We start from the raw sequence: 26441 nt of genomic DNA, 5'->3' as shown, positions 1-26441 counted from the left end.
CTGCTGCCTGTCGCACATTTCAATTTGTGTGTCTGTGTGTCGGTGTGCCGGGCATTACAATTAAACGCCCGTGATCGGATATTCAGAACGATGGCGGATAATTTGCGGATTTAGACAATTTCTGCTGATTAAGCATTAATTTATCGCCGCAAAATCGGCAGCTGTAAATGTAAATGGTCAACGCGAAAAGCTGTAGGAAAATTCAGGGTCGACTAATTGATACCTATTTGATTTGCACAATGTGTTTCAAGAATTTTGGATAATTCGTATAATTTTCTAGCAGTTGTAAAGCGTCGGGGAATAAATTATTTTTCCATCGATATCCTTTGTTAGCTCTCATATTTATTAACAGTCCTATATACCCTTTCAATAAATCTCACACCTTTATCGTCGTCGAGCACCTTGGACCAATTTGACAGGAGTGAAAATTGTGATGGCGTATGGGCGATAATTCCAAGATATATTGCATTAGACCATAAATGTTCATTTTGTTAGAACAAATACAATCGTTTAGAAGCTCAGATATGCTTAAAAAACTAGAGACCTTGGCAAATGGTTTGTTTAACCTCAGACCGCAAGAGTAAAGAGAATATTCTTAACCGCTGAATTTAGTACACCTCTTTTCATTCATTAAAACAGCAAATGGCAATTATCATGGCATTTCCTCACCGCCAATAATCAAGGTTGCCATAATTCTCGGGCATTTCAGTTTATGCTTTAATTTAATATCCAATTTTTATTCGGCATTTGCTATTTAACTAGCATCAGATAAATTCTTATGACGTTTAATTTAAAGACAATTGGCAATTAACATTACGCGGGCGGAAATGGAACTCAATATGCAGGAACAAGTTTTGGCATGGAGGAAGTCTGCCTTAATTACCGGCCATTGTGTGTGGGGTCTTTTCTTTTTCACGGCGGTGGAAATTGAAATTGAGATCAGGTTGGTCTTGTGGGAAAAAGAACCGAAAGAATGAAACCTTTTGAGCTTTGCCTGCATGAAGAATTGCACAACCAAATGTCACAATTCAAGCAAATTAATAATCAGCCAGTCAAACGGACAAACAAATAAGCGGCGGAATCGAAAAATGCCCAACAAATATTGGCAGACAATAAGGTCAATAAACAACCATCATAGACAAAAGTCTTGGTGCCCCTCCGCTTCATTCGGGGTCTTTATTTTTGGCAATCTTTTGAGCTTCGCTGACGTCTGCTTGGATTTAATTTGTTAAGCAAAAAGTTGGATAGGAAAAAACAAAAATGTATTTTTGATAATAATTACAGACCAAAGCCAATAAAAGGTCAAACAGCAATGTCTGGCTGGCCCGGTCCGACTTGACCGACTTGTTATGGCCAAGTGCGCCGCTGCACCGGCCGACAAACAGAAAAATTCATAAATAATATGTAGAAAATACTCGGCACACATGTGAGCATGAAAAATGTTTGCTGGCTGACATTTCGAAGCGCAAAAGCCGGCGAAAAGTTTCGCAATTGGCCAAAAAGCAGAGAGACGCAGCTGTGCTGACCAAATCCAATGGGGCTTCCGGCTTCGGTTTTGACCTTAAACGGACGGGCTCTCAAACATCTCGCCATCAAGATGCCGCTGCCAACTTGTAATTAACAAGAAGTCGAAGATGGCTGGATTACGCAAGACTTCTGGCCCGTTTGTTCGGTTCGCCATTCAAACAATGCCGACAAATTGAGAGGCTGACACCTCCACCTCCATCGCCGCGTTTATGGCCACTTAATTAGGCCCACCAAAAGGCTTTTCGACCATAAAAATGTGCGTCTTACTTAAAATAATTGTTGGCGATGACAAAACTCGATGGAAGTATTCAAACTATTTGGCCACAGTGGACTGAAACTGAAATGTTGTTAAAGGCTTTGGAAAACCAGCTATATCAAAGAACAGATCCATAAAGATAGATTTAATTTATAGGCTGTAATGGCTTCAAAAAATGTAATCCCAGGAAAACTGCCACTTGGAGTCACCCATAAAATTATTTACTTATTTCCAACAGAGCTTTTGCCAATCCACTGTATGAAAGACTTAAGACACGAACTGCTTTTAGCCCATTGCAAAACATTTTCCAAGGAAATTTCAAACCCACGTTGTTTTTTGTCGGCGATTTAATTTAATTACAGCTTACTCAAGAGTGGACTTACACGCACTATTTGATCAGATATTCCAACTTTTGTTGTTTCTACAATGGCCTGCCAGCACAAAAAGTTGAACGTGGTCCAATGTTACTTTTTTCTACATAAACTTCATTAGTGAGCTTGGAATTTAAAGGTTCTTCACGAGCCTCGATCAAAACAATTCCCACCATCAGCTGCCAAACGATATCATATTATGTATCCCATAACCAAAGATATTCATCATCAAAGATTGTGTGGGAAACGAAAACCGAAAATCGAATGTGATTTAATGTGTACATGTCAGAGGTTGAAGGTCACCCCGAATGCCCTTAGACAACCTGGACTTGAACATTATTTGTGCCACCCACTGGCAGACGCGGTAATGTATCCACTTTTGACCCAATCAATGTTGACATTGACTCGTAATCCCGCACAGAGAAACATTTACATGCGAATATTAATTTCACGGCCAATTACTCTCGGCATTTGAGGCTTGTTTCTTTGCCCTGCGAATAGTTCCAAAAATTGATGACATCCATTTTGGAGATGGCTAATTAGACTTAGACAATTACCCTAGCCTCCCCTTCTGGAAATTTATCAAAACGAAACGAGCTCAAGGCAGAACCAGACGAGCTAAACAAATTGTACTAATAACACTGCGTTTTGTCTTACTCTTCTTTGCCTTCAGTGTTTACGGTCATTTGTTTATGCACTTGAATAAATAAAGTATTTTTTACGAGGGTCTTTCGGTAACCAAGCTTGATTAATGCTAATTGCGGCCAACGTCAGTCAAATCCAAAAAAAAAAGGCGATGCGTGCGGCCGCTGATGAATTGGATGCAGGTGATGTATGCAGTTGATGCCTGGGTCTCGACTGCTAATTACCCGCTGCTCTGAAAAGTTTGGCCCTGAATCGGAAAACAAATCCACGAAAGCCATGGAGTGCATTTCAGGCACCTTTCATAACGAGAGAGCGGCTTACGTAAGGGCAATTATGCAGCACTCGTGATATGCATCTCTCTATTAATGGGCTTTCAAAAACCTTTGTGTAAGGTGCACAGATAAAGTAAAAGTATCTTTAGTTAGTTGAAAGAAATGTAGCTGTTAGAGGGAATTCGATATAAAATTGTGATTAATTATGGAAAATATTCAATAAAAATACCATTCCATTCCTAAGTAAAATAAAGTTTCTAAAGTAGGTTAGTCGTTAAAAAAGTCTTAAATAAAAAAAACTTTTTAATACACCAGTTTTTGTCAAAATACGATTTTAGCATGCCATTTCAAGTTCGCACCTTAAGTCTTTTGTTTATTAAGTCCTCAATTAAAAAAAAAACATTTCTAGTAATGGTATTTCGATCCCAGTGCTGTATTAACCTTTAGTGTTTTTTTAGTAAATCATCTTTAGATACTACACAATTGCTAAATAGTAATAATATTTAGATATTATCTTCTGGTTTTTGACCTCTTCTGAACTTTATCAGTCACACCTCAGCCACACTCCCCGCTAATGCGATTTGCCCTTTTTTCAAGCCACTTGACATTTGACAGCACTGGAAATATCAATATGTGCACTGCCATTTGAACAAACAGAAAACAGAATTCTGTAAACGGTTAGACAACAACAATGGAAACAACATGCTGAATTATTAGGTAGCACAGGCGACATTTGGACACGGCTCGCAGCATTTTGGCCAACTCTATTAGACGGCAATCGCGGCGTCATCATTAAGCAACGTTCATGTCCAAAGTGCCAAACAAGTTTTTATTCGTCTCAAGAGAGCTTCTTCTTCTCGCTCAACCAAAGTCTTCTCACCTTCCCAACTAATTGCTAGCCTTGATATTTACAAAGAGTTCACTGCATATGTACCTATGAATAAATGTTCGATAGTTGCTCTTCTTGGCGGGAAATTCTATATCTGAATACTTGGCTGACCGCTGATTTGATTTGCATTTGCCGCAACAGCAGCAGCATCATCATCAAGTGTTAAAATTGCACAATTTATGGGCCAAAGTCGGCCTGACATTCAGGCGGGAGAATTGCAATTTATGCGCCAGCGACATTTACAAATGTTATACAATTTGATGGCTATATTCGCTTCGACTTTTGGCTGATTAAAGCCGAAACTTTCAAGCCACTTGATCCGGCTCTGGTCATTGTGCAATGAGTTTTGGCCGGAGCGAAATTAATGCAAAATAGTTTTGCAAATTGCTATGGATACCCCACCCTGAATATATATTCAACGATATATATATTTTTCGGTTTTCGCGGACGACACAACCCCCAACTGACGAGTTTGTTGCCTAAGTCTTTCGGGTTTCGATTTTGGTTACCCGATAGCCGCAAGGAACTCCGAAAGGAAAACTAGAGTGAAACTAAATCGAGTCGACATAACAACGAGCGTGTTGGCAATATTCATAAGTGCCAGACAACTTTGGTTAACAGCTCATATGCAGATCTGTAGATCGGGAAACTATATGTCGGTGGCAAGAGATGGCAGCGTGACACGGTGTTGCCGATTAAAGCAGTGATAGGGAATACAGCAGTTCGAACTTATATATTTTTCATGCTCTTAGTCACTTTTTATTTAATATCACCGAATATTCAAAGTCACAAAAAGTAATAAAAATAATATTTCAATTACCAATTTAACTTTATCAAATATTATGTAAATAATTATTAAACCTATAAACACACGCTATAACACTGCTATCCATCACGATCTCCGCTCCATGAGCTACACGCATGCCCCGAATACAAAGGATTAAATACCGCCAAGTAAACCGTTTTTCAATTATACCCTGCTGCTCGCATTATTTAATCAAAATGCACATTTTTTCCCCGTTTTCCTTTTTTTGGGCTGTGGCTGCAATTTCCTCGTGAAAAATGTTTTTTAATTGGTGCAACGCGGTGTGGCAAGCCGCCAGATGATAACAACATTTCTGGCGGGTGCCGTTCCAAGACTTTGGCCGCATATTGCATTTTAATAAACGGCCATATCGGTTACGTCAAGGCATACACAAAGATATCGGCGATCGGAGTATAGTATTTTTCGGGAAGGGGTAAATGGAAGCTGGGCACGAGTCTGATATTTTCACGCTTAAGATAGTTAAATTGGGCGCCTGCCCGCTGATGGGGATTCAATTTGGGGCTTTAGTGTCCGCCAGGGGATCCAATTTCAATTAAGCGGATTAATCGGCGGCAAATGAAAGGCGACAGTCATTAATCAAGATAGCAGTTTTATTACGAAGAGAAAATAAACCTCTCACGCTTAGAACCTGGATTAGATTGATGGAGTCACTGATTCTTTCGTATATAAACGCCTCACTTAGCTTGTAAAATATTAAAATCCAGATAAGATTGGTAAAGAGATTGATTCTTTGGTATCTGAGTGGTTGTCACACACACCCAAGCCATCAACCTTGAGAGGCCTTCACTTCTGAGACACTTCTAAGTGCAAGGATAACCTGCGATCAGTCACTCAGACCCGATTGTGATGTAGATGTTGATGTCGACTCCACTTGACTTTGACATGCGACTCGAACTTCATTAGGCCAGGTTCATACGCCTGCCTGGCTACCTACCCACTTGGCCATATAGCTCGCTATCTGGCCGAAGTTATTGGAGCGGCAACTTGAAAGATCCTAACCCCAGTTCGCATTGAACTTGCTGCTGCACCAACGCACCAAACATCGCAACAAATTATACCAAAACAAGAGAGAACGCTATAGTCGGGTTGTTGTCCCGACTATCTAATACCCGTCACTCAGCTAAAGGGAGTGCGAACGCTGTGTCGGGTTGGTGTCCCGACTAATAATCGTAACTCAGCTAAAGGGAGTGCGAGGGAGATAGATATATAATTTTTGATTGCGTATAACTTTTTAATGAATGGTCCGATTTGAAAAATGTCTTCTACATTTCGATAGGTATACATATACACAACAAAATTGCATTTATACTTCTCGGAAATCTTTAAAGATGTGGGCGCAGGACCCATTTTAAAATCGTTAGTGGGCGATTGTGGGCGTTAGAGGGGGCGTGGCGCTCGGCTAAAATAAACTTGCGCTGCGTAGAAAGCCAAAGAATAAGTGTGGAAAATCTTAACCTTCTGGCTTTTGTAGTTTCTGAGATCTCAGCGTTCATACAGACGGACAGACGGACAGACGGACAGACGGACAGACGGACATGGCTAGATCGACTCGGCTAGTGACCCTGATCAAGAATATATATACTTTATGGGGTCGGAAACGCTTCCTTCTAGCTGTTACATACTTTTGCACGAATCTAGTATACCCTTTTACTCTACGAGTAACGGGTATAAAAAGTTGGCGAGAAACCGAAAAAGACATGGCTAAGTGCGTTCTAGTGGCAGATACATTTTGTGAGCAAATAAATTTTGATTGCTTGTGATTGCCGTCGAGCGAGATCCGGAGAACCCGAGAACCAAACCGCTGTGTGGGCCAAGTTCTGAAGCTGACCTGACCATGGGCGGTGGCCACTGCTGTTCGGCCGATTTTTATTCTTTTATAATATAAATATTCATTGACCAGCCGCAGCCTCAGATACAGATACAGAATCCGTGTGGCTGAGTGGGCTGCCTGAAGGTGGGTTCGGAATATTTTTAACGAGCTGCTTTATGTAAACAAACTGTTAACACGGCAGGTATCTCTCAGCCGTAATATCTGAGTATTGGTATCCGTTCTTGTTCTCATTGTCGATTCTCGACGTTTGTCGGCGCTGTAGTTTACGACTACATGCACTCGCATTGAACAGCGATCTTAAGAGCCGATTAGATTTAACCTTGACCAAGATGATAACCGAAAAAGCAAGAAAAAAATAAACGAACTACAGAGGGACCCACCTTAACGCATTTCCATTGATGCCGCATCGAAAAGAGCATAATTTGTTATTTTTTCGTATCAAGGTTTTTAGAGCGACTGCTTAGCACTTTAAACTTGCGAGATTTTCATATAAATGATGTCCAAATACGTAAATAATTTTGGTTCCATTTGCATTTGAATTAGTTTTCTGGGGGATCACATTGATAGACAACTTCTTTTCCAGTTAACAGCCATTTTCTGGCCGCTTTGGGCCGTAACACCAGCGAGTTTGGCAAACAGCAATAGTCATGACTTTAATGATGATCGCCGCTCCAACTCCTTCGAATGTTCGTGTCATGAATTTGCACAAATTATGCTAATTTCCCGAAATTACAAACCGCAAAGTGATTTTTTTGTATTGCTTTATTTGCCACTGCTGTGTTTCGGCGTCTGCCAATTTTAGGTATTTGCACATTCAAACGAGCTTTGATGCTCTGGGCTGGCCAAAATAGCAAAAAATACAAAACAAATACGAAAAGGTGTTAATTTTGATTGTAAGTAAATTTTTGGTTCAGTGAACTCTTTTTTCTGCTGTGGCGTGTCACATTATGCAACCGCCGTTTGCTGATTATCTGCGATCATGGTGGAGAAATATTATAAAATGATTTACATTTAATTGAATAAAGGAAGGAGCAAACGAAAATATCATCACAAATCAATCAAGCTCATTGTCGGTTGATTGCAATCGCTGGGCGTTTCTGCAGGTGCCAATCAAAGTTGTCTATCTGTATTTTCTGACAGATACGCGCACTTGTTCGAAATGTGTGAAAGGCCGCCAGAAACCGATGCTGAAAAAGCACCCGTTAGCGTAATTCCAAATCAGCTCTCTGCTTCTGCAGATATAACAATCGTGTTGTGGGTGATTACATAAACAAGACAACCCGAACTCGGACAACTTTATTTTGGACCAGCTGAAAGCAGATACTCGTAGCCAATGTACATTTGGTGTGTAAGCTGCGTGATTTGAAAGCAATTTGCTGTTTTCCCCCCCGGAACCCCATGCTTTTATCCCCCTGCTCCATCTGATATTGAACAACGTGTAATTGGCCTGGCAGCACTTGCCGACAGCCGGAAAATTATAAGGTCTATGATTATCGCAAAAAAATCTGGATCTTAACTTGGGCCAGCAAATGTGGAAGAATTTACTTGAGATTATTACAATTTGTACACCTGAAATAACAACAATTTATTTAAAACAATTATTGTGTCACTAAAAAAACAAAATTCGGTTCGGCTGACACTTAAATAATAAGTTTTTTACCATTTTCAATACATTTTAATTAATGCAATTCATTTAATAGATCCCTTTCTTTTATAGTTTATTTATGGCCAGAGATTCAAAATTCACTTCCTTTCCCCTTTCGACAGATTAACTATTCCCGACTGCGAATAGACAAGTAAAAGCTTTTTATTTTGCCTACAATTAAGAGGCAATTACTCGGCCAAACTTTCAACACTTAAGGCAAGGCAAATAAATCGTACTTAGGTAATTTATTAATTGGCTTTTCGCATAAATCGCGTTCAAGGCAAGGCGTTTGAAAATTACAGCCTATCACTGTGGGGCAGTTACATAACACATGTACCAGAACTCTAACAGCGAGACAAACTTAAGTCGAATAAACAAACGTTAAGTAAGTCTGAAATCAGCACAACATACGCCCAAAATGCCTTGACTAGGTGTTTTTTTTCGCTGGCTTTTCGGTGGAAATGCGGAAAACGCAACCAAAGTGGAACACGAAAAATTTGTTACTGCCACATGCCGAGAAAAATTGCAGCGAGTCGGGTAAATTAAAAGATCTGCCAAATGGCCAATACAACTAAATTCGCAACTAAAATAAATGTTATAGTATTTGTGGCGGCACATACAGAATAAATGATTAACTTAGTGAAAAGTAAAGAAATCGGAGGAAACCAATGAAGTTGTTGGCTCACCTCGTTGACACCTTCTCCGCTGTCAACTGACTTTCAATGTGAATGCCAGGCATTTAACGCGCACATTTATCATACGCACTGTGTGCCAAATCCATTTAAGTGTCGCTAACTCAAATATTGCTCATAATTCAAGTGCCCAGAGCGATGCTGCAACGGGCGAAGAGAGAGGTTGCTCGAACAATTTCCAATCGTACTCGATTTGCATTTACATATGCACAGAGATAAAAGTAGTTATGGTATTATTTAATATTTTACATAGCATTTTGTTATAATTTGCTGAATGATTTTTTTACCCAGAGAAATAAATATAAAAAACGTTAAAAAAACAGAAAATCAGTTAATTTATTTTTTGTCAAAAAAATTTGAATACTTTCAAATGTATACTTTTTTGTATAATTGAAGGTCTGCACATTAAAATTTGAAAAACACCTCATTTCTTTCAGTGCAGCGACTGTTTGGCCCATGTCATCTGTGGCAATTTGTTACTTGGCTTTGCCTGCAATTTGTTTATGGCACATGTCTTTGTTGCTTTTGCTGACATTTAACTGAAGTCGCGTGTGCGAGGACATTGAACTTTGCCGTTTTGTGTTTGTTTGAGTTTTTGGCATTTTCAATAAATGCTCAAATATATATTGAGAGCAAAATCAAGTTCGCTGCCTAAGTCATTTGGTTGCTTAATTTGTAACGTTTTTGTTTCCATTTGCTTTCATGGGAATTTCAGTTGTGCAGTAAGCCTGCATGAATTCCCATAGATTCCAGTTTGTTTAGGCATTAGCTATATATATCTGCGACTGACTCAGCTCAAGAACAATTATAGTTCCATTTCCCTTACACATTTTATGTTAAACATGATCTCAGCTGGTGGCCAGTTATCGCAGTAGCTCAAATGTCCAACCAGCTTGGCTCACTGTTAATATTTTAATTATAGCATTATGGCCGAGACTTAATTAGCCCTGATCACGCCTAGTGCCAAGTGGGTGTTCGTTCGATGATCGATAAACAAAAAGCCAATTAAAACTGAAACGAAATCGTAAGCAAATTGAATCGAAAGCATTTAGGTGTCTTAATGTTCAGTCAATTCAGTCGATTTAGCAGCTAACCTTTCTCAAGGTTACGCCTGCTGGCGCTGTTTTAGTCCAACAATAATTATTGCAATTACAGAGGCGATAAAAACGAACCGAGAGACCGAGAATAGTGTGGAAACATTGCTTATCTAGATCGCAGATTATTTGCATAAAATGTTCAACTATGCAAATTGCAGCTAATTTTTATGACTTGGCCAGCGTCATTCAAACGCAACTCATATTCATATGGCAATTCATACCGTCGAGTGCAGGCCAAGAATGCTGAGTGGAAAAGAGTTCAATAAATTATTTAAATTATCTGCCCGAAATGGAGTTCGCCGGTGTCAGTGGTTTGACAAATGTAGCTAGAAATTTAATGCTATTATGCCTGCTTGTGTTAGTTTTTAGTCAGCTGAAGAATAAATCCCCAAGAATGATATATGTTACTCTGATTAATTATCCCAACTCACTCATTTTAACCTAATTCCCATTTACAGGAGGGCAGCATCGGTCATGATCTGGTCATCAAGCCCTTGCCGCACGAACTGAGTCCCCATCCCGAGGAGTCCCATCACATCATCTACAAGCGCGAGGCTTCTGCCGCAGAAGAGCAACTGAGTGACTTTGGTAAGACAAATTTTGATACAGCCCCATCAATCCACGCCCATGAGAAGCAGGCTACGTTCTTAATGGGCGCATTGACCCATAGAAAGCCATAGAAAACCCCGGCCTAAGCCCATGGCCCATAAATCTCGGGCTAGAGATCGACGTGATGCCGATAGCATTTCCTGCTCAACGAAAAAAAAAGAGAAGATACGCTTATTCACAAAAGCCGAAGAGTTCAATGTAACATTTCGCCCTTCGCCGAATGCATTTACCTCTGCAGTTGTGGTGGCGCCAAAATTCCAGCGATAATCGCTATAAAATTATTTATTTTATGCCTGGTATTTCTCATGTGTCGACTTCTGCCGAAATGCCCCCAAAAATTATTCCCAATACAGTTAAATGCGGCGGCTACCTGACTTCAGCCAGCTTCTTATATCATAATAAAGACATTCCACCACTCGATTTTTGCTTAATTTTCGTTTAATTCGCCGTTTCCGGTTATCTTATTTTTTCGGGCATATAATACAGCCTTCATGGAACCTGATGATCTGCTGGCCAGCGAAAAGCTCGAGAGGTTGCAGCGCCGCCAGCGTCGCAGTCCACGCAGTGCGCCCAGCAGTCCCGATTTCGAGGATCTCAACGACGAGGACGAAGGAGCCCTGGAGACGGAACCTCAAGTGGCCGAGTCCCGGACTCGATCCCGTCGTCAGGCGCCGTACATCATCTATCCCGAGGTCTTGGTTATCGTCGACTACGACGGCTATCGGCTGCATGGCGGCGATAATTTGCAGGTACGTGTGCGTGACAGGGCCAGAAAAAACACAAATACGAAATGGGGAAAAAATGGGGAAAAAAGAAATTAAAAGCCATTGGCTTGAATGAAGTTGTTTCGGCAATTGCAGACAGCTGGAATTGAGTTTAGGATTGTCTCTGCGTGTGTTCGGATTTTCGATACGATACGATACCCGAACCAAACCCAACCCGGAGGGGATTTCAAAGTCTGAGGATTTTGTAAAAGTTGTTTTTTGTTGGTTTCTCGCTGGCTACATGTGTAGATGTTATGCGAGCCGAGACATGTGTTCGTATTGATAGATAGGTCTGGTTGTGAATGAGACTCGAATCCCCAAAGGGGATTATATTGGGGGAATTGCAGATTTATTAAAGCAATACATTTTATTAGAGCAATGGCTGAGGCTTTTGGAAAAGTAACTTAAATAGTTTAAACACTTCTGACTGAACTATAACTCCTTAGCCTAATCCAAACACTCAAGTTTTTGATCAGCACTCAGATATAGTTCTTGATTTGTGGCTTCTTAGATGCCCAAACACATGATATAATTGTTATGCACATCACTCTCGCTCAAGATTTATAAGTCTGCCTATTCTGGGTGCGTTGTAGCTCAAAGAATACCTAGAATACCCGGAGATGCGGCTCAGATGAAAGCCTTATAGAGATGCGAGTACCTGACAAAGACAAACGTGCACTGCGACCAAACTTTAACTGAATTGTAATTTATAAATATCTTATCACCCAGGTCAAGCGTTACTTCATCTCGTTCTGGAACGGAGTCGATCTGCGCTATCGCCTGCTGAAGGGGCCAAGAATACGTATCAGCATTGCCGGCATTATCATTTCGAGGGTAAGTAAATATGGAAAATATTATTTTAGATTATATCACTTAGATTGCCTTTTTTAATGATTTCACAAAAGTCCACTTTTTTATTTGTACATCCGAATCAAGCTCCTTTAAATACCCCTCCAGCCAGGGATCATTACACAATAGCAGCAATTCGACTTTCATTTGGCTAATTGAGTAATCCATTTTGGTAGCTAAGCTTTGACCCCTGGCCAAAATGGGTCTTGCCAATCGGGGCAGCAGCTCTCCTTCACAGTTCGAGCCCAAGTAGCCGCCAGCTAGCCCAACTCGGCCAAGTCAGCTCCAAATGAACTGTCACGATCTGGGAATCTGGCAGGGAAATACTGGCAGCAAAAACATGCAACGCATGCGCTTCGATTCGCTAGAAAAAATGTGGACAATCAATTTGGTTATTTGCTCGGCCGAAGCACACAAAAAGCTGGGACAACAAATTTTAACAAGTTTTTTACTCGTGCGCCTGCTTTGTGAAACTGGCTAAATGTTTTTCTAGAAATTAGCAACCGAAATACTTTATAGGCACGCGAATCGAGCTGGCCAACAAAGTTGGCTTTAACCTTCTGGCACATCCAAGATTTACTGTAATAGTTTATGAAGGCGAATCGGTTTAAGACACTATAAATTGGGTTAAACTGCTTTAAGGTGGCTAAAAGTTAAAATTTTATTACTCAAAAAACCACTTCAAACTGACTTAAGCCAGAAGCTAATTATTTTAGAACCCTAAAAAGAAATACGAGCAATGACCATAAAAATATGGCTTTCGCTTCCTCTTACAGCGACTTGAGCTGTCGTGAGCGATCTCTTTGATGTCTGTTAACATCTTTCACTTATCAACATTCAACTAATTTGATTGCATAAGCGAAAACCATAAAACACTTTGACAACATTATAGCATCGTGGCTTCGTTTTGTCTCAATACTGCGGGCCGAAGAGACCCGACTTTCGGTTAGACTTTCTCACACAAATCAGTTTGGCGTTGGTTCAGGAAGCCATTTGTCGTTTGGCCAAGAGAGAGAGGAGCTGGGAGAGAGGAGCGAGTGCAGTGGGCCAAGAAAGTGGAAAATTGGCACACGAAGGGGGGAGAGTGCCTCGGCTCACCTGCAGCAGCGTCAGTTGCATCAAGCTGGCTGCCCACACGACAACTCCACATCGAGGAGACAACGATGTCGACGGGTTACCCTAAGTACGTCAATTGGCTTTGGCTTTGCTTTTTCGGCTCTGGCGGCGGAGGTAAAAAGTAGAAAAAAAATTATATTCAGACCGCATAAATAATGCAACAGTGCCTGCTGCAACTGCGTGTTGGCCGTGGTTACATAATCTAATGGGCCACGCTAACTGCAGTCGCTGCAGTTGCAGTTGACTCAGATCAGATTTTTTTGGCTGGCCTGCTGTTTTTTTCTTTTCCCCTTTTTGCCCAATTTCACACACACACTCAGTAGACTTCCTCTTCTATGCCCACACACATATACGGGCAATGCGTATCTGGTGGATACAGGTGGAGATACTTTTTGTATCTAAGCATCCGTCGCTAAACATTTTTTCATTTTTTGCGACGCTAATTAATGTTGCTGCAGGCCAGGCGAGAAATGGAAGTCGGGTAATTACTCAGAATGCGAATTGGGCAACAAATTATTGGATACACATATCCGATAAGTCGACGCAATGGAAAAACAAGAAACCCGAACGGATTTATTGGATATTTGCGTCATTTTATCGGAAGAGATTGGTCTGATAAACTGTTTGGTCACCAGAAGCTCGTGCCGATCGCTTTACATATTAAACCATAAAATATGAGTGCGAATTTTGGTTCAAGAAAAAACCCAAACAACTTGACCCCAAAAGCCAATCGTTTATTTCATAAAACAAAAAGCCAGCAAATGCACGAAATCCCAAGTCACATAAATTAATCACCCATTGACAAATAACTAAGAGAATTACTTAGGAGTCGTCGAGATCTACGAGAGTTGTTCAATTAATTGATTTTGGCTGGGAGTCGAAAAATAAATAAATAAGTCGCAACAAAATGACAACAAAACGCTGCAACATTAATAAGCCATAAACTGCGTAACTCAACTGAGTGCGATTGAGGTCCGAAGGCGTTAAGAACCGCAAATCTAGCCTGGTTAAGAGCACTATTTTTTATTCCGCGGAGGCAGAACAATGAGCTGCGACCGAGTGCCAGGCCAGTTACTTTTAAAAGCAAAACTTGGCTAAATCAAAAATTCTAATCGAGTGGCCAGCGCTCAAATTACATTTTGCCAGGGGAATATTAAATGGTTTTTAACTTAGTATGAATGGGTAGGAGAAGGTGTATTAGCTAGAGGAAAAGTTATAAAAATCTCTTTAAATTATTTGATTAGATTTATTGATGGGGAATTAAATGGGGATTGGTTAAAAACTTATGCCAATAAAAATACCCATATATATATATTTAGCAACAGGCCTATAATCCCCTGCGAAACTTAATACTAAGTAACAAGCCGTCGAGCTTTGACATATTTCTCCATGTTCGCCACACGATACGCACCTAATAAATTGCGCATACGCAACGTGGCCGCCGTTGGCCGCCGCTGAAATATGTGTGTGGCGCAAGCGCAGCGCCAATGCGTTCGACACTTGTAGCTAAAACAGAAGGCAGAAATGTGGGGCGAAGACAAAGGGGGCTGGTTGTTTAACTTCTAACGGAAAGTTGCCCGCAATTAATTAAAATGTTAATTAAATGTCACAGATAAAAGTTCAAGTCAAGTCGGTAGCCGACTTAAGCTACCCCCACGCCAATTCCGATACGATACGATCCAATCCGGGCTGATCTGATATATAGTGTTGGCTTTATAAATCTATATCTATGACTTGTTATGATCACCTGCACACAGTGCTATCAGCCCAAGGAATGCCACGCAGTTGATTAATTGATCCGCTTGGGTGGAGCCAAAGAAAAGAGCCGGGTTTCCAGAATTGTGATAATCGAGACCGGGCTATCCCAATTTCAGCGCCAATCGACATTCTCCACTCGCTCTTATCTCGACGACTCTATCTAAAGTGCCACAGAAATGCCAAATAATGCACGAGCGACACACCCAAAAGTCTCGATGCCTTTTCCAGCCAGTTCTCATATTTGCCAGTTGTCATAACAAATTCCTCGGCTAACGAAGCTGGGCCACAAAAGTTCGGGATAGGGCAGGCCAGGTGTTGCCCCCAGGGCACATTTCTCGTACTCGTACTCCCAGACCCATATCCATATCCATATCCATATCCATATCCACATCCACATATGTATAAGCCAGTGGTATATAGAGTGCCGGTAGCCAAAAATGCAAGTGCCAGGCAAACATAAATTGCAATAATGCAAATGGAAACGTGAAGCGAAGCTCGGACAGAGAGCGACAAACAAACAAATAAATAAATAAACAAATGAATGTTCGCCAGCGGCGGTGTTGGAAAAGCCGGAAAAGTCGCCGGGATTTGAGGGGCACTTCAACACTCTAACGGGAAATGGCTTTTATGAAAAATGGTTTAACTGGTTGTGGCTTATATTCCACTGACATACTAACAAGAAATACTTATAGAAATACCATAGAAATATTTAAGATTTATTTCGCAAACAAAAGATAAAATATGAAAATTTCCAAATTAAAGGAGATTTTTCCAAGTTTTTATACCTTTTTGGCTTTACAAAAATAAAACTCCTAAGTCATCAGGGTACACAATTTATAAGGTACCTAAACTTTTTTAATCCCAAAAATATTAGAAATTATACATAGAAATAAGAAAATTAATTTGTGAAGTTAGAGTAGTTAGTGTTTAGTTTCTTTGATGATAGGAAAATCGACATCAGGGTATTGAAAACGAAAATAGCTGGGAATGAAAGTGCAAAGAGATTATAATGATATTTTTGAGAAACTTCTTCATCAGTTCAATATGGTTTCTTGTAGGGTATGGGAAAAGGAAAGGTATCCCCCATATCTTGACCCAAAAGCCTGTCGGCTCTGTGGGTGGTGGCCCGATCCGCCGCCTGTCGCCCAAGTCCGACTTATCCGCTGTGTGGGCGCCGAAAGTCAAAGCGTATGTCATTGGAGGGGGCGGAAGGGTGGTGGCTATAGCTTTTCGGCTTCTTGGGCTGGGTGTGTGTGTCCGAGTGGGTGTGAGCCGCCTTGGTTGTCCACCACCCTGTTGGATTGCTGGATAGTTTAGTGAGCCTTGCGAAATGCTAGAAATTACAGGCAATTGCATTGACAGTTTTTTTTTTGGGACCGCAAGATTTATATGCCCGGCCCAGGGAAAGGAGCTGGAAAACCTGAAAACTGAAAAATTAAATTAAAATATAACATTTTGCTTTTAATTACGCACAAAAGGCTATTGCAAAACTGTCGCGGGGCCTTAGTTTATTTTTAATTTTTGGGGGAAAGGCAAACCGGTCCCGGTTTTAGTGGCTTGGTTGCATTTTAGGTCCTACTGACAGTTTCTTTGATAGTCTTACGTTTTTTTTGGTCCGATTATTTGACAAATGTTTTTTCTTTTTCTTGGATCGTTGGGGTAACCACTTGCATTGTGCAATCTGTAATCAAAGATGTGCCAGGTCATCCATGGTCCAGTGGTTTCGGGAGATTGTGCCTAGACACAATATTTGTCGGTGGTCTACCTCAGTCTGGGCTTTGCTTTTTTCTCTTTCCCATGCCAACTTGTGTGACGTTGATGACCGTGTATCCCATACTGGGAATCACTGAGGTTGAGAGCTGGGCAAAGAAATAAGCCGCAAAACAATTAGTTTGCCTGCTGCCTGGATTAAGGAAGCGGTCTATTGAGTTACGCAACGAAAAACAAACAATAGTTTAAAAGTGTATATCAATATTTACCCATTTCAATTGCTTTTCGCCTTTGAACAAGTTACAATTACAGCTGATCAGCAAACAACTTGAGTGAATCTTCAAGATCTTCAGCTTGAGACAGAGACTGCTCTAATAAACCACTCAAAATGCAATTCAACAATAATTGTTTGTAATTTGGTGGATTCCAATCCAAAGCCAGTTGCCTTTCCCACTTGGCCCAAGGCCGCGGCAATCGAAGCATTTAAAATTCTTGATAGTTTTGTCTGTCGAAAATTGCCGAAAAAAATCAATTCGAATTACTGACTTCTTTCGGGAGAACGACGTGCCCGCACTTTGAAATGATCAATGTGTCAGATCGTCCGAAGAGTTGGACGGGAATGAGGCAGAAACGAAACGGATAGACTTCGAGTGCGGACTTTTAATGTTTATTTAGATTCAGATTCAGATTCAAATTCAGATACAGATACACCCAATCGAGCGGATACGTTTTGCATCTCATTTGGCAATAAACAGATTTCAAAACTGCGGTGTTTCTTGGTTTCCAGATCACTTTGTCAGACTGTGTTCATTTCCTAGACATCTGCTGTCTGTCCGACTAGTTGGTAATTTATCAAAAGTCTTGGCTCCGACTTCGGTGCGCCGGCTTAGGAATAGATACAAGCGAAGCTCAGAGACGGAGTATCTCCGAGATTGTTTTCCAGTTGGCAAATGGCCGCAAATCAAATGTGTCAACCGAGTGCGGTTTGTCACTTAACTTTGGTTTTATCACCTGCACCTCCGGTGGAAACTGGAAGTGGAAACTGCAACTGGTTCGGGCGCACAGATTAGCTCTGGATCCGCATTAACATATTGATTTGCCTAGGGCTCAAAGTGATTGACAATTGTGTTATTTTAATTTATGTAGCTGTCACTTCGGTAAATCTAAAACGCCCCTTCGGTCACGATATTAGCGCTTACGTATCCGTGGATTTACCTGGATTTACGAGTGCTGAAAGTTGCCCTCGGAGGTGCATACGGTGCATACACAGCTGATGAAATTGCCACTGCCACTGCAACTGCAACTGCAGCTCCAATTATGCAACGCACAATTGCAACTGGTTTCCACTGCGGCAGCCTAACAATCAAAAGCAACGAATTTCCAAAGGAAACCCACACGACTTTGACTTTGCTTGGCTTGATCATCATCTGTACACTCAAAAAAACAGTCTTTAAAAGGAAATTACACGCAATTAATATTTTAAATTTGTTTTCTTTTATGAAATAAGCATTATTTCCTAATAATAATCAGATCTCATGAACTTCAACATGAACTATCAACATTTTTGTTGAGTGCAACTAATGATGATCATCTGCTGCATTGGCCTTATCGCTAGGCTCGGTTTTAGCAGCACGTTTTTCACGTTCACTTGATTTCCGTTTCGACTTCGGTTTCCAGCTTCATTTTCACCGACGAATGGGCCATAAATATTTCACTCGAAGCTCTTTTCATTCGCTCAGTCAAATGCCAAATCGGTTGCATCATCGCATTGAAAGCTTCCTTGGGGCGATTTTGTCGAATATTTTGCAATTTTCACTACCTGATGATGGCCTACTGTATTCTAATGTGGGTCGCAGGGTTCAATGGGGCTTTTGGTGGGGACTTTACGAGCCATAAATGTCAGCCCCAGGGATTGAATTTAGCAGAGGCAGAGATTGAAAGGAGGGAATCCAGGTTACCAGTTGATTGCCATAAAAAAGTTAGTTTAAGTTTTGATTAAACATAAACTTGCGTCATAAGCTAATAATATTTTATATGTTTATAAATAAAAAAAAATATTCCAAAAAAAAAACTAATTTTTAACCCTAAAACTCAATCTTTTTCAGGGTCGTGATGCCACTCCCTATCTGGAACGCAATCGAGTGGGTCGGGATGCCATCGATTCGGCTGCTGCCCTCACGGACATGGGAAAATATTTGTTCCGGGAGCGTCGACTACCGGTCTACGACATTGCCGTTGCCATAACCAAGTGAGTGGTCTGGGGAATGGGCCTAGTTACCTCCTTGTGTTTTGTGTTCTCGTTGCAGCATCGACAGCAGACTTCTCCCCACGCGTTTCCCTCTATCTTACCCCTATAATTCCTTATCCACTTTACCAAAGATTTCCCAGAAAATTACCTATATATATAATGTCTACTCGTGTCTAGGTATGATATGTGTCGCAGGCGCAAAGGAGGTCGCTGCACCAAGGGCACAGCGGGTAAAAAGATTTTAAAGAAATTCCAAACAAATCCTAGACTTACCCCCACGACACTCATACATTACACATAGAACACACACCTAGAACAAATGTCATTGCGGGTGTTTAACATACTTTAGTCAGTTCTCGGTTTGCACCTTTTAAGCTACAAACAAACACCTAAAAAACAAAACCCAGTAAAGTGGACTAAAATTGCGTGTGGGTCTTAATAAATTACTACCACAATTACACGACACACATACTCACAAGAAACACCAAAATTACAACATTTGAGCAAAGAAAAAAAGTTAATCTCGAAGCGTTAAACTAATTTGAGTAGCGGATCGGTCCATAAGGCATAAAACCGGTTGATTTATTTAGTATATTGTATCTGCTTAAAGGTCTCATTGGTTGAAGCGAACATTTACATCAAGATTTAGTATTTAATTGTGGTTTATGCGCCTAAATTATTGGATACTCTTTATGGACCAAATAACCCAATTAGTTAAAGTTGAAGGAATATTGGATTTAATTTTAGATATTTTAGTTACTCTAGCCTTCGGATCTCCGAAGATAGGAATATTCTACTTTTCCCCTTGCTCTTGGCTCTAAAAATGCAACCTAGCCCCGCAATATTGGCGCGCAATTACTATTGCCTGATTGCCAATTGGGCAGGTCTACATAATGACAAAACAACTATCGATCAAGCACCGAGAGGAGATAATTGATTAAATGAAGCTGAAAACCCCCGAAAGAAACCAAATCTAAAATTTCTACGCATTTTTGAACAATTTTCGCCCGCAGACTCGATATGTGCCGTCGCACCTCCGCTTATGGCGAATGTAATCGCGGTACCGCAGGTAAAGACCCAACCAATAGCTGGCAATTTGTTAGCCAACATCTGTACAGATAAATGCAAAAAAACAAAAACAAAAAATGATACAAAAAAGAAACACAGAAGTTAAGCAAACGCGTTAAAAATAAATAACATTAAAGGCGGCCACCGCCAAACCCAAAAATGCGTCGCTCCATCATCAACCAAATCAAGCAAATTTAATTGAATTTCATGCACGTCTCTTTGTCTCTATTTTTATCCTCGCTCCCTCTCTCTCTCTGTCCACTGCTGTGCCACCTCTCTCTTTTCTGAGATCTGAAAACTATATCTTTTATATGTACTTCTTTGTGTCGCACGCGCCTTTTGTACAGCAAGAAGAACAAGAACAGGAAATCGGCTGCGCATGCGCCATCTTGGCAAATGCTCTTCAGAACTGTACAGAGTCCTACCTATTTATAAAGAGCCTCTTGAAATCTTTAGTAAAGTCCCAAGAACTTTACTGTCTTACATGACGATTATCATATTGTATATCCTCTTCTACTCTTATCGATTTATTCAATGAACAACTGTTTCAGTTATCGTATGAGCTTTGCAATCTTTTGAAGAGGTGTCTTAAAAAATTGTCTATGTTTTCGCGTACTTTTTAGACACCCTTTCAAGTAGATTTTAATAAAGCCAATACTTGAATATATGCTGTGTGTCTCAACCAAACTATTTTTCACACAAATTGTGTGTCAACTGCATGTAATATATGCATCAATAAACAATGGCTTTCGAAGTTTCCCTTCCTATCTAAATGTGAAATATCAACTCTTCAAAATATATATGTGTAATACCTAACCAAAAATGTATATTCTTTAGTTTCAGCGGCTAAACTAAAAAAAAAATGAAAAGAGCAAGAAAAAACTTACTTAAGAAAGATAAGTTTAAGTAAAGAAACGAATATCTTAAGTTTTTTATTTACTTAAATAATATCAAATTAATAAAAAACGGTTGTGGATTTACTAACATTGGTCTATTTAGAACTACACTTATGCTACCTAATAAACTTTTATGGGCAGTGGACAAACTTAGTCTAAGCGATGGTAATTGTGACTAAATTTACACATTAAATGCACCTACTAATTAATTGCTCTCTCACATCAAATCACATCCACCAAAGCGACCCGCTTCTCCCAGCGGTTACAGTTATTATGTAAAAAAAATATATTACAATGTTTGAAAGTGAAAAAGAGAAACAAATTGCTCAGTTGCGAAAAAAAACATTAGATTTTTCATTTAATAACTGCAACGGCGACGGCGGCTTGGAAAAAATTGTCAACTTCCTGTTGGACAAGAAACAAGAAAGAAAATGCAACTGAGTAAAACAACCCACTAATTGCCTAATTTCGGTCGTGTATTTTCTTTCGGAAAAGGCTTTGCTTACGTCGGTGGCGCATGCGTGGTGAACAAGCGACTGGAGAAGGTGAACAGCGTGGCCATCATCGAAGATACCGGCGGTTTCAGCGGCATCATCGTGGCTGCCCATGAAGTTGGACATCTGTAAGTAAACATCATACCCGGTAAAACAAAAAAAAATTTTTGAAAATATTTTACATTTATTTTTGAAGACTCTTTCATAAATACTTTCCAATTTAAAACTTTGTTATTGTAAAAATGATCAAATTGTGAACTTGTTGATCTGATACCTGGGCTTTTTTTACTTGTCCGTCAAAACGGAACCTTTTTTCCGCACTATTTCCATCAAACTCAAACTATTTAACGCCCCGAATCACCGATTCGAATTTCATTTGGCGCCCAAACTAATAAAAAACATGAATAATTTCCGCTGCTGTAAACTGGTCATTGAAACTCGTTTGCATTTCCGTTTGACATCATTCGGGGTGCAATTAATCAATTAACATTTTTCCCCCCTCAATCAAAATGTGTCCCATGCTCGTTTCTCAGGTTGGGAGCGGTGCATGACGGTTCGCCGCCGCCCAGTTACTTGGGTGGACCAGGTGCCCAGCGGTGCCGCTGGGAGGATGGCTACATCATGTCCGATCTGCGCCACACGGAGCGGGGCTTCAGATGGTCGGCCTGCACGGTGCAGAGCTTCCACCACTTCCTCAAGTGAGTTTTTAATTGGTTTTCTTGCCTTGAAATATGCTGATGATGATGTTTTTCCAGTGGAGATACGGCCACCTGCCTGCACAATGCCCCGCATGAGGACAGCGCCCTGGGTAGATCCCTGCCAGGAACCCTGCTCTCGCTGGACGCCCAGTGCCGCCGGGATCGGGGAACGTATGCCTGCTTCAAGGACGAGCGAGTGTGTGCCCAGCTCTTCTGCTTCGACGCCCAGACGGGATACTGTGTGGCCTACAGACCAGCGGCCGAGGGTTCGGCCTGCGGAAATGGTTACGTAAGTAGTCGGGGAAGTGTTGTGATAGAAATTCTCGTCAACGGACAGCTCCGGGTACAGACAAGCTTATTGTTCTGGGGTGTACTAAATAGAAACAAAAGTCATAATAGTTTTAGACCTCAGAAATGACCATACAATTACTTAACTCATTAAAAAAGAAAGATTTTACAATATTCTTTACAATTCATCTTGAAGGGATCTCTCCCTTGAGCGGACAAAATTTTAATTTAGCCCTCGGTCTACAATTCTTAAGCTTTAACTTTAATGTAACCCCAAATTAACCCACTACCACTTTAATCAATCAGCACTGTCTGGATGGTCGCTGCACACCACTGCCCTCGAACATCATTCCCGATTACGGACACAACTATCGTTTGGTCTACAAGTGAGTACAGTAAAATAGGTAACATAATTAGAAAAAGACTGTTTTTTCAGTAGTTTTGTTGTGTAAGCTAAGAGTTCTCTAATTACTAAAATACACGAAAGACACATAACTTTTGAGTTACAAACAAGTACACAAAAACACTCCGAAAGCAAATTTTTTAATATACAAACCTTTACACCTTTACACACCAATTCGAAACCAAACAACAATACCAACACCAAAAATCACACAACAACCAAACCAAACAACAATAGTAAAATCAACAACAAGAAAGATGCGACCGAGGATATTGAGAGTAGTAGTGAGGAGACCGAGTCCCAGGAGGACGAGAATGAGAGTAATGAGGATCAGGATGAGGGCAACACTAGTAGCGAGGAGCAGGAGGCCAATCAGCAGGACAACAAGATCGAGCAGAGCTCTGCAGCTGTCGCAGCTGCTGTGACGTCGACGACGACAACAACCGTCAAACCCACGACAACCACTGTAAGGACAACAACGACAACAACCACTGCGAGGCCCAAGTCCAAGTCCTTTGGCTATCTGCATCGCAGCCTTCCCGAACGACAGTGGATGCAGGACGATGGTGTGCTGGTCACGACGCGCATCAGCAGCAGCGTCAGCAGCAGCAGCAACTCCAATGGCAACCACAACAACGACCCCTCAGCAACATCAACACCCAAAAGCAGAACAACAACCACACAAACACCGAACCTATTCCAATTCTATACACACGAACTACGCAAACAAATCGAATACTATTTACACATGCTACAGACACAACAACATGCTACCAAATTGCAACCAGAACAACAGCAACAGCAGTCACAACAACAACAGTCGATAGTTGAAATCCCTTTGGTACAAAAACGCCTTACAAATTATAGTGTAACCAGCAGCAGCAGCAGCAGCAACGGGGCAAAGCAACAGCCACCGAGCACCAAGGACGAGAAACAGAGACAGCAGCAGCAGCAACAGCAGCAGCAACACCTTCAGGAGCAGCAGCAACTGCAGGATGGGCTGCCCGATGAGGAGAACGAGGCGACTGCCGGCATTCAGAGCAATGAAGCGATTGAGCGGCAAAAACGTAAGTTCCCCACACCACCCACAGCAGCAACCAGTGCTGCCAAGACAACGGCAGCATCAGCAACACCTGCAACACCCACATCAGCAACAACAACCACCGCCAAACCGATAACAACTTCATCATTCCTCGATGCGTACTTTAAAAAACTGCAAGCCTTGCATGATGGAGGATCGGCCAGTACAACCACCTCTGTATCATCGTCAGTCAGCTCGGCAACATTCAGCAAGCAGCAGCAACAGCAACATGTGCAGCAGCAGCAGCCAGATGGCAGCGCCTTCTTGAAACGTACGCCAAATCGGAGTAGTTTTAAGGCATACAAAACTAGTAGTAGCAGTAGTAGTAACAGCAGTAGTCAGCCACAACAGCAACAATATGCGACAAACTATATTGGCGACACCACAAACAATCTGCCAGCGGTGTTGGACAACAGTAACAGTGTGTCGAGCACCACGGAAACCGCCAAGAAACCCAAAATCAAAACACAAAAACTAATAAGGCGAACACGAGTCATGTAAAGGCGATCCGATGAGAGGCGGCCGAGAACTCTGATACCAACTATCATAAGCTACTTACTACTCACTGCTAGCCAGAAGCTGCTTGAGAAACCGAACATCCAAACGAACCGAAGGCTCCCGCTCCCCAACAACATCAACATACAAAACCACACACACTAAACAAAGCAACACGCATCACACACAAGTAAATGCCAAACCGATCGAAACCGAAACAGATACCGATTCGTTATCCTTGCGTGCGGTAAGCCCAAAACCAATCCAGCATTCAAATCGGGTTCTTAACTCCCTCTAGTAGTCTAAAGCTTTGCCCTAAAGTAGAGCATGGATGCGCGATAGTTTTTAGAAGTATTTTTATCTATTACGCTGCCTGCCCCTTAATAAATAAATATTTAATCCTGGTTGTTGAGTTTGACGAAACGAAATGCAAGTGCTGAACTCATGCGTAATGGTCCATTTAGCTGTAATATGGATTACCCTCGTATTTTAAGCATTTGGCATCTGGCATTATTGCATCGATCACCTTTAATCTCGTAGTGTGGAATCGCATTGATAGCGTTCCAAAGTAGTAGTTCTTGAATCTTAATTTTGGCATGAACTAAGAATAATCTAGTATATCATTTCAGTCCACCCAATTTGAAGCGTAATCATTGTCTCCGAAAGGCAGGCAGAGCTCGGTTAGGACATTCGCATTCACACATCCGCAGACCTCATAAAGCATGCTTAAAGAAAACCTCTCATACCACCTCCTATCGAAATCGACGATCAGAGACCCATCGCTGATTATTTCTTTTTCTGCGCGGTTAATTTCTCGCCTTATTTTCCAAAACTGCATCGAACACTCGCCCCCACACTTAGAAAAAACAATAAAATCGAACTAGAAACAAATTGGCATTGAAACATGCACACACATACCAGCATACAAACATACACGCTCTTTTTCTCACACCACCACACAAGCATACACACTGTTTGAAGGCAAGACCAAAACAAACTATATCAAAACATCTTTAACTGTAGCAATAAGTTATATATTTGATCTACAAGAATGGCATGGAATCAAAGACGCATTCTGCATACTAAAAATAAGACAGCAAAATGGCAAAAGTGAAACAGAGTAATTTGGCAAATGGAAACGCATGGAATGGAACACACGCACATACCACACAACCACCCACGCAATTCAAAATGGCCGGCGTTCGCAAAAATATCTCTTAACTGCATACAAAATAAACCTCCAAGAATAGCTCATTGTTTTTGCACGCCCCACACGAAGTGTATTTTACCATTATCACTAATTTTCTTTGTTTTTCTTTTTTGTTTCCCCCGCTTCCGTTTCGTTTCCGCATTCCGCAGTGGTTAACTGGAAGCTGTTTCCATTCTAGTGAAAGTGCAAGGCAGCAACATTGGGGAACGTTTGGAACTGGCACGCTGACGTCACTGCCATGGAAATTGGAACAAATGTTTGCAGTTAAAAGTGTTTTTAGCTAGAATTTATTACTATTATAATCTGTATGAAACCCTATTGATTTGTTGTTAGTTCTAGCCGCAACTAATTTAAAATATTGTCTGTTAAATGCAACTCAAGCAACAGCGCAAAGTTGTTATGTTCAGTACATGCATATATTATGTAATTTAACTTAATGCAAATTCTTGTAAAATAGTACATATTATTCTGTAAAAAGTTCACCTACACACGCACTTTTGGCAGACAACCTAAATTATTCTTTGATCCACAAATCAATCGAAAGGAAAATTAATAATAATCCCACTTTCCAATGTGATAAACATATATAATTTGTACTCTTTACTTAACAAAATATTTATCATTTTCTGTTAGAAAATTTCTAGAAAGGTTTAGAAGCGTTCATTTACTTACCTTGCCGCACTTTGCCTACAAGAAAACTTAA

The 26441-nt window shown here is 40.9% G+C and overlaps 1 protein-coding gene across 5 annotated transcripts in view; it reads left to right on the top strand.

The window, feature by feature from the left end:
* Positions 1-26027, top strand: part of sona (sol narae) — a 46825-nt gene extending 20798 nt beyond the window's left edge. The window contains exons 5-15 of one of the 5 annotated variants that reach the window (XM_070212492.1): positions 10510-10639; positions 11147-11409; positions 12154-12258; positions 18963-19105; positions 20119-20174; positions 21565-21691; positions 22097-22261; positions 22319-22550; positions 22856-22935; positions 23832-24775; positions 25888-26027. In XM_070212492.1, coding sequence (XP_070068593.1) covers positions 10510-10639; positions 11147-11409; positions 12154-12258; positions 18963-19105; positions 20119-20174; positions 21565-21691; positions 22097-22261; positions 22319-22550; positions 22856-22935; positions 23832-24534 — 2004 coding nt within the window. In that variant the 3' untranslated portion in view covers positions 24535-24775; positions 25888-26027. Of the gene's footprint in view, positions 1-10509; positions 10640-11146; positions 11410-12153; positions 12259-18962; positions 19106-19282; positions 19336-20118; positions 20175-21564; positions 21692-22096; positions 22262-22318; positions 22551-22855; positions 22936-23189; positions 24776-25887 lie in introns of all 5 variants that reach the window. The other 4 variants (XM_070212489.1, XM_017147536.3, XM_070212490.1 and 1 more) reach the window with 4 other exon arrangements.
* Positions 26028-26441: the final 414 nt, after the last annotated feature.

Source organism: Drosophila takahashii, chromosome 2R, assembly GCF_030179915.1.
Source record: "Drosophila takahashii strain IR98-3 E-12201 chromosome 2R, DtakHiC1v2, whole genome shotgun sequence".
NCBI classification, from domain to species: Eukaryota; Metazoa; Arthropoda; class Insecta; order Diptera; family Drosophilidae; genus Drosophila; species Drosophila takahashii.
This window is presented reverse-complemented; position numbering and strand designations above follow the sequence as displayed.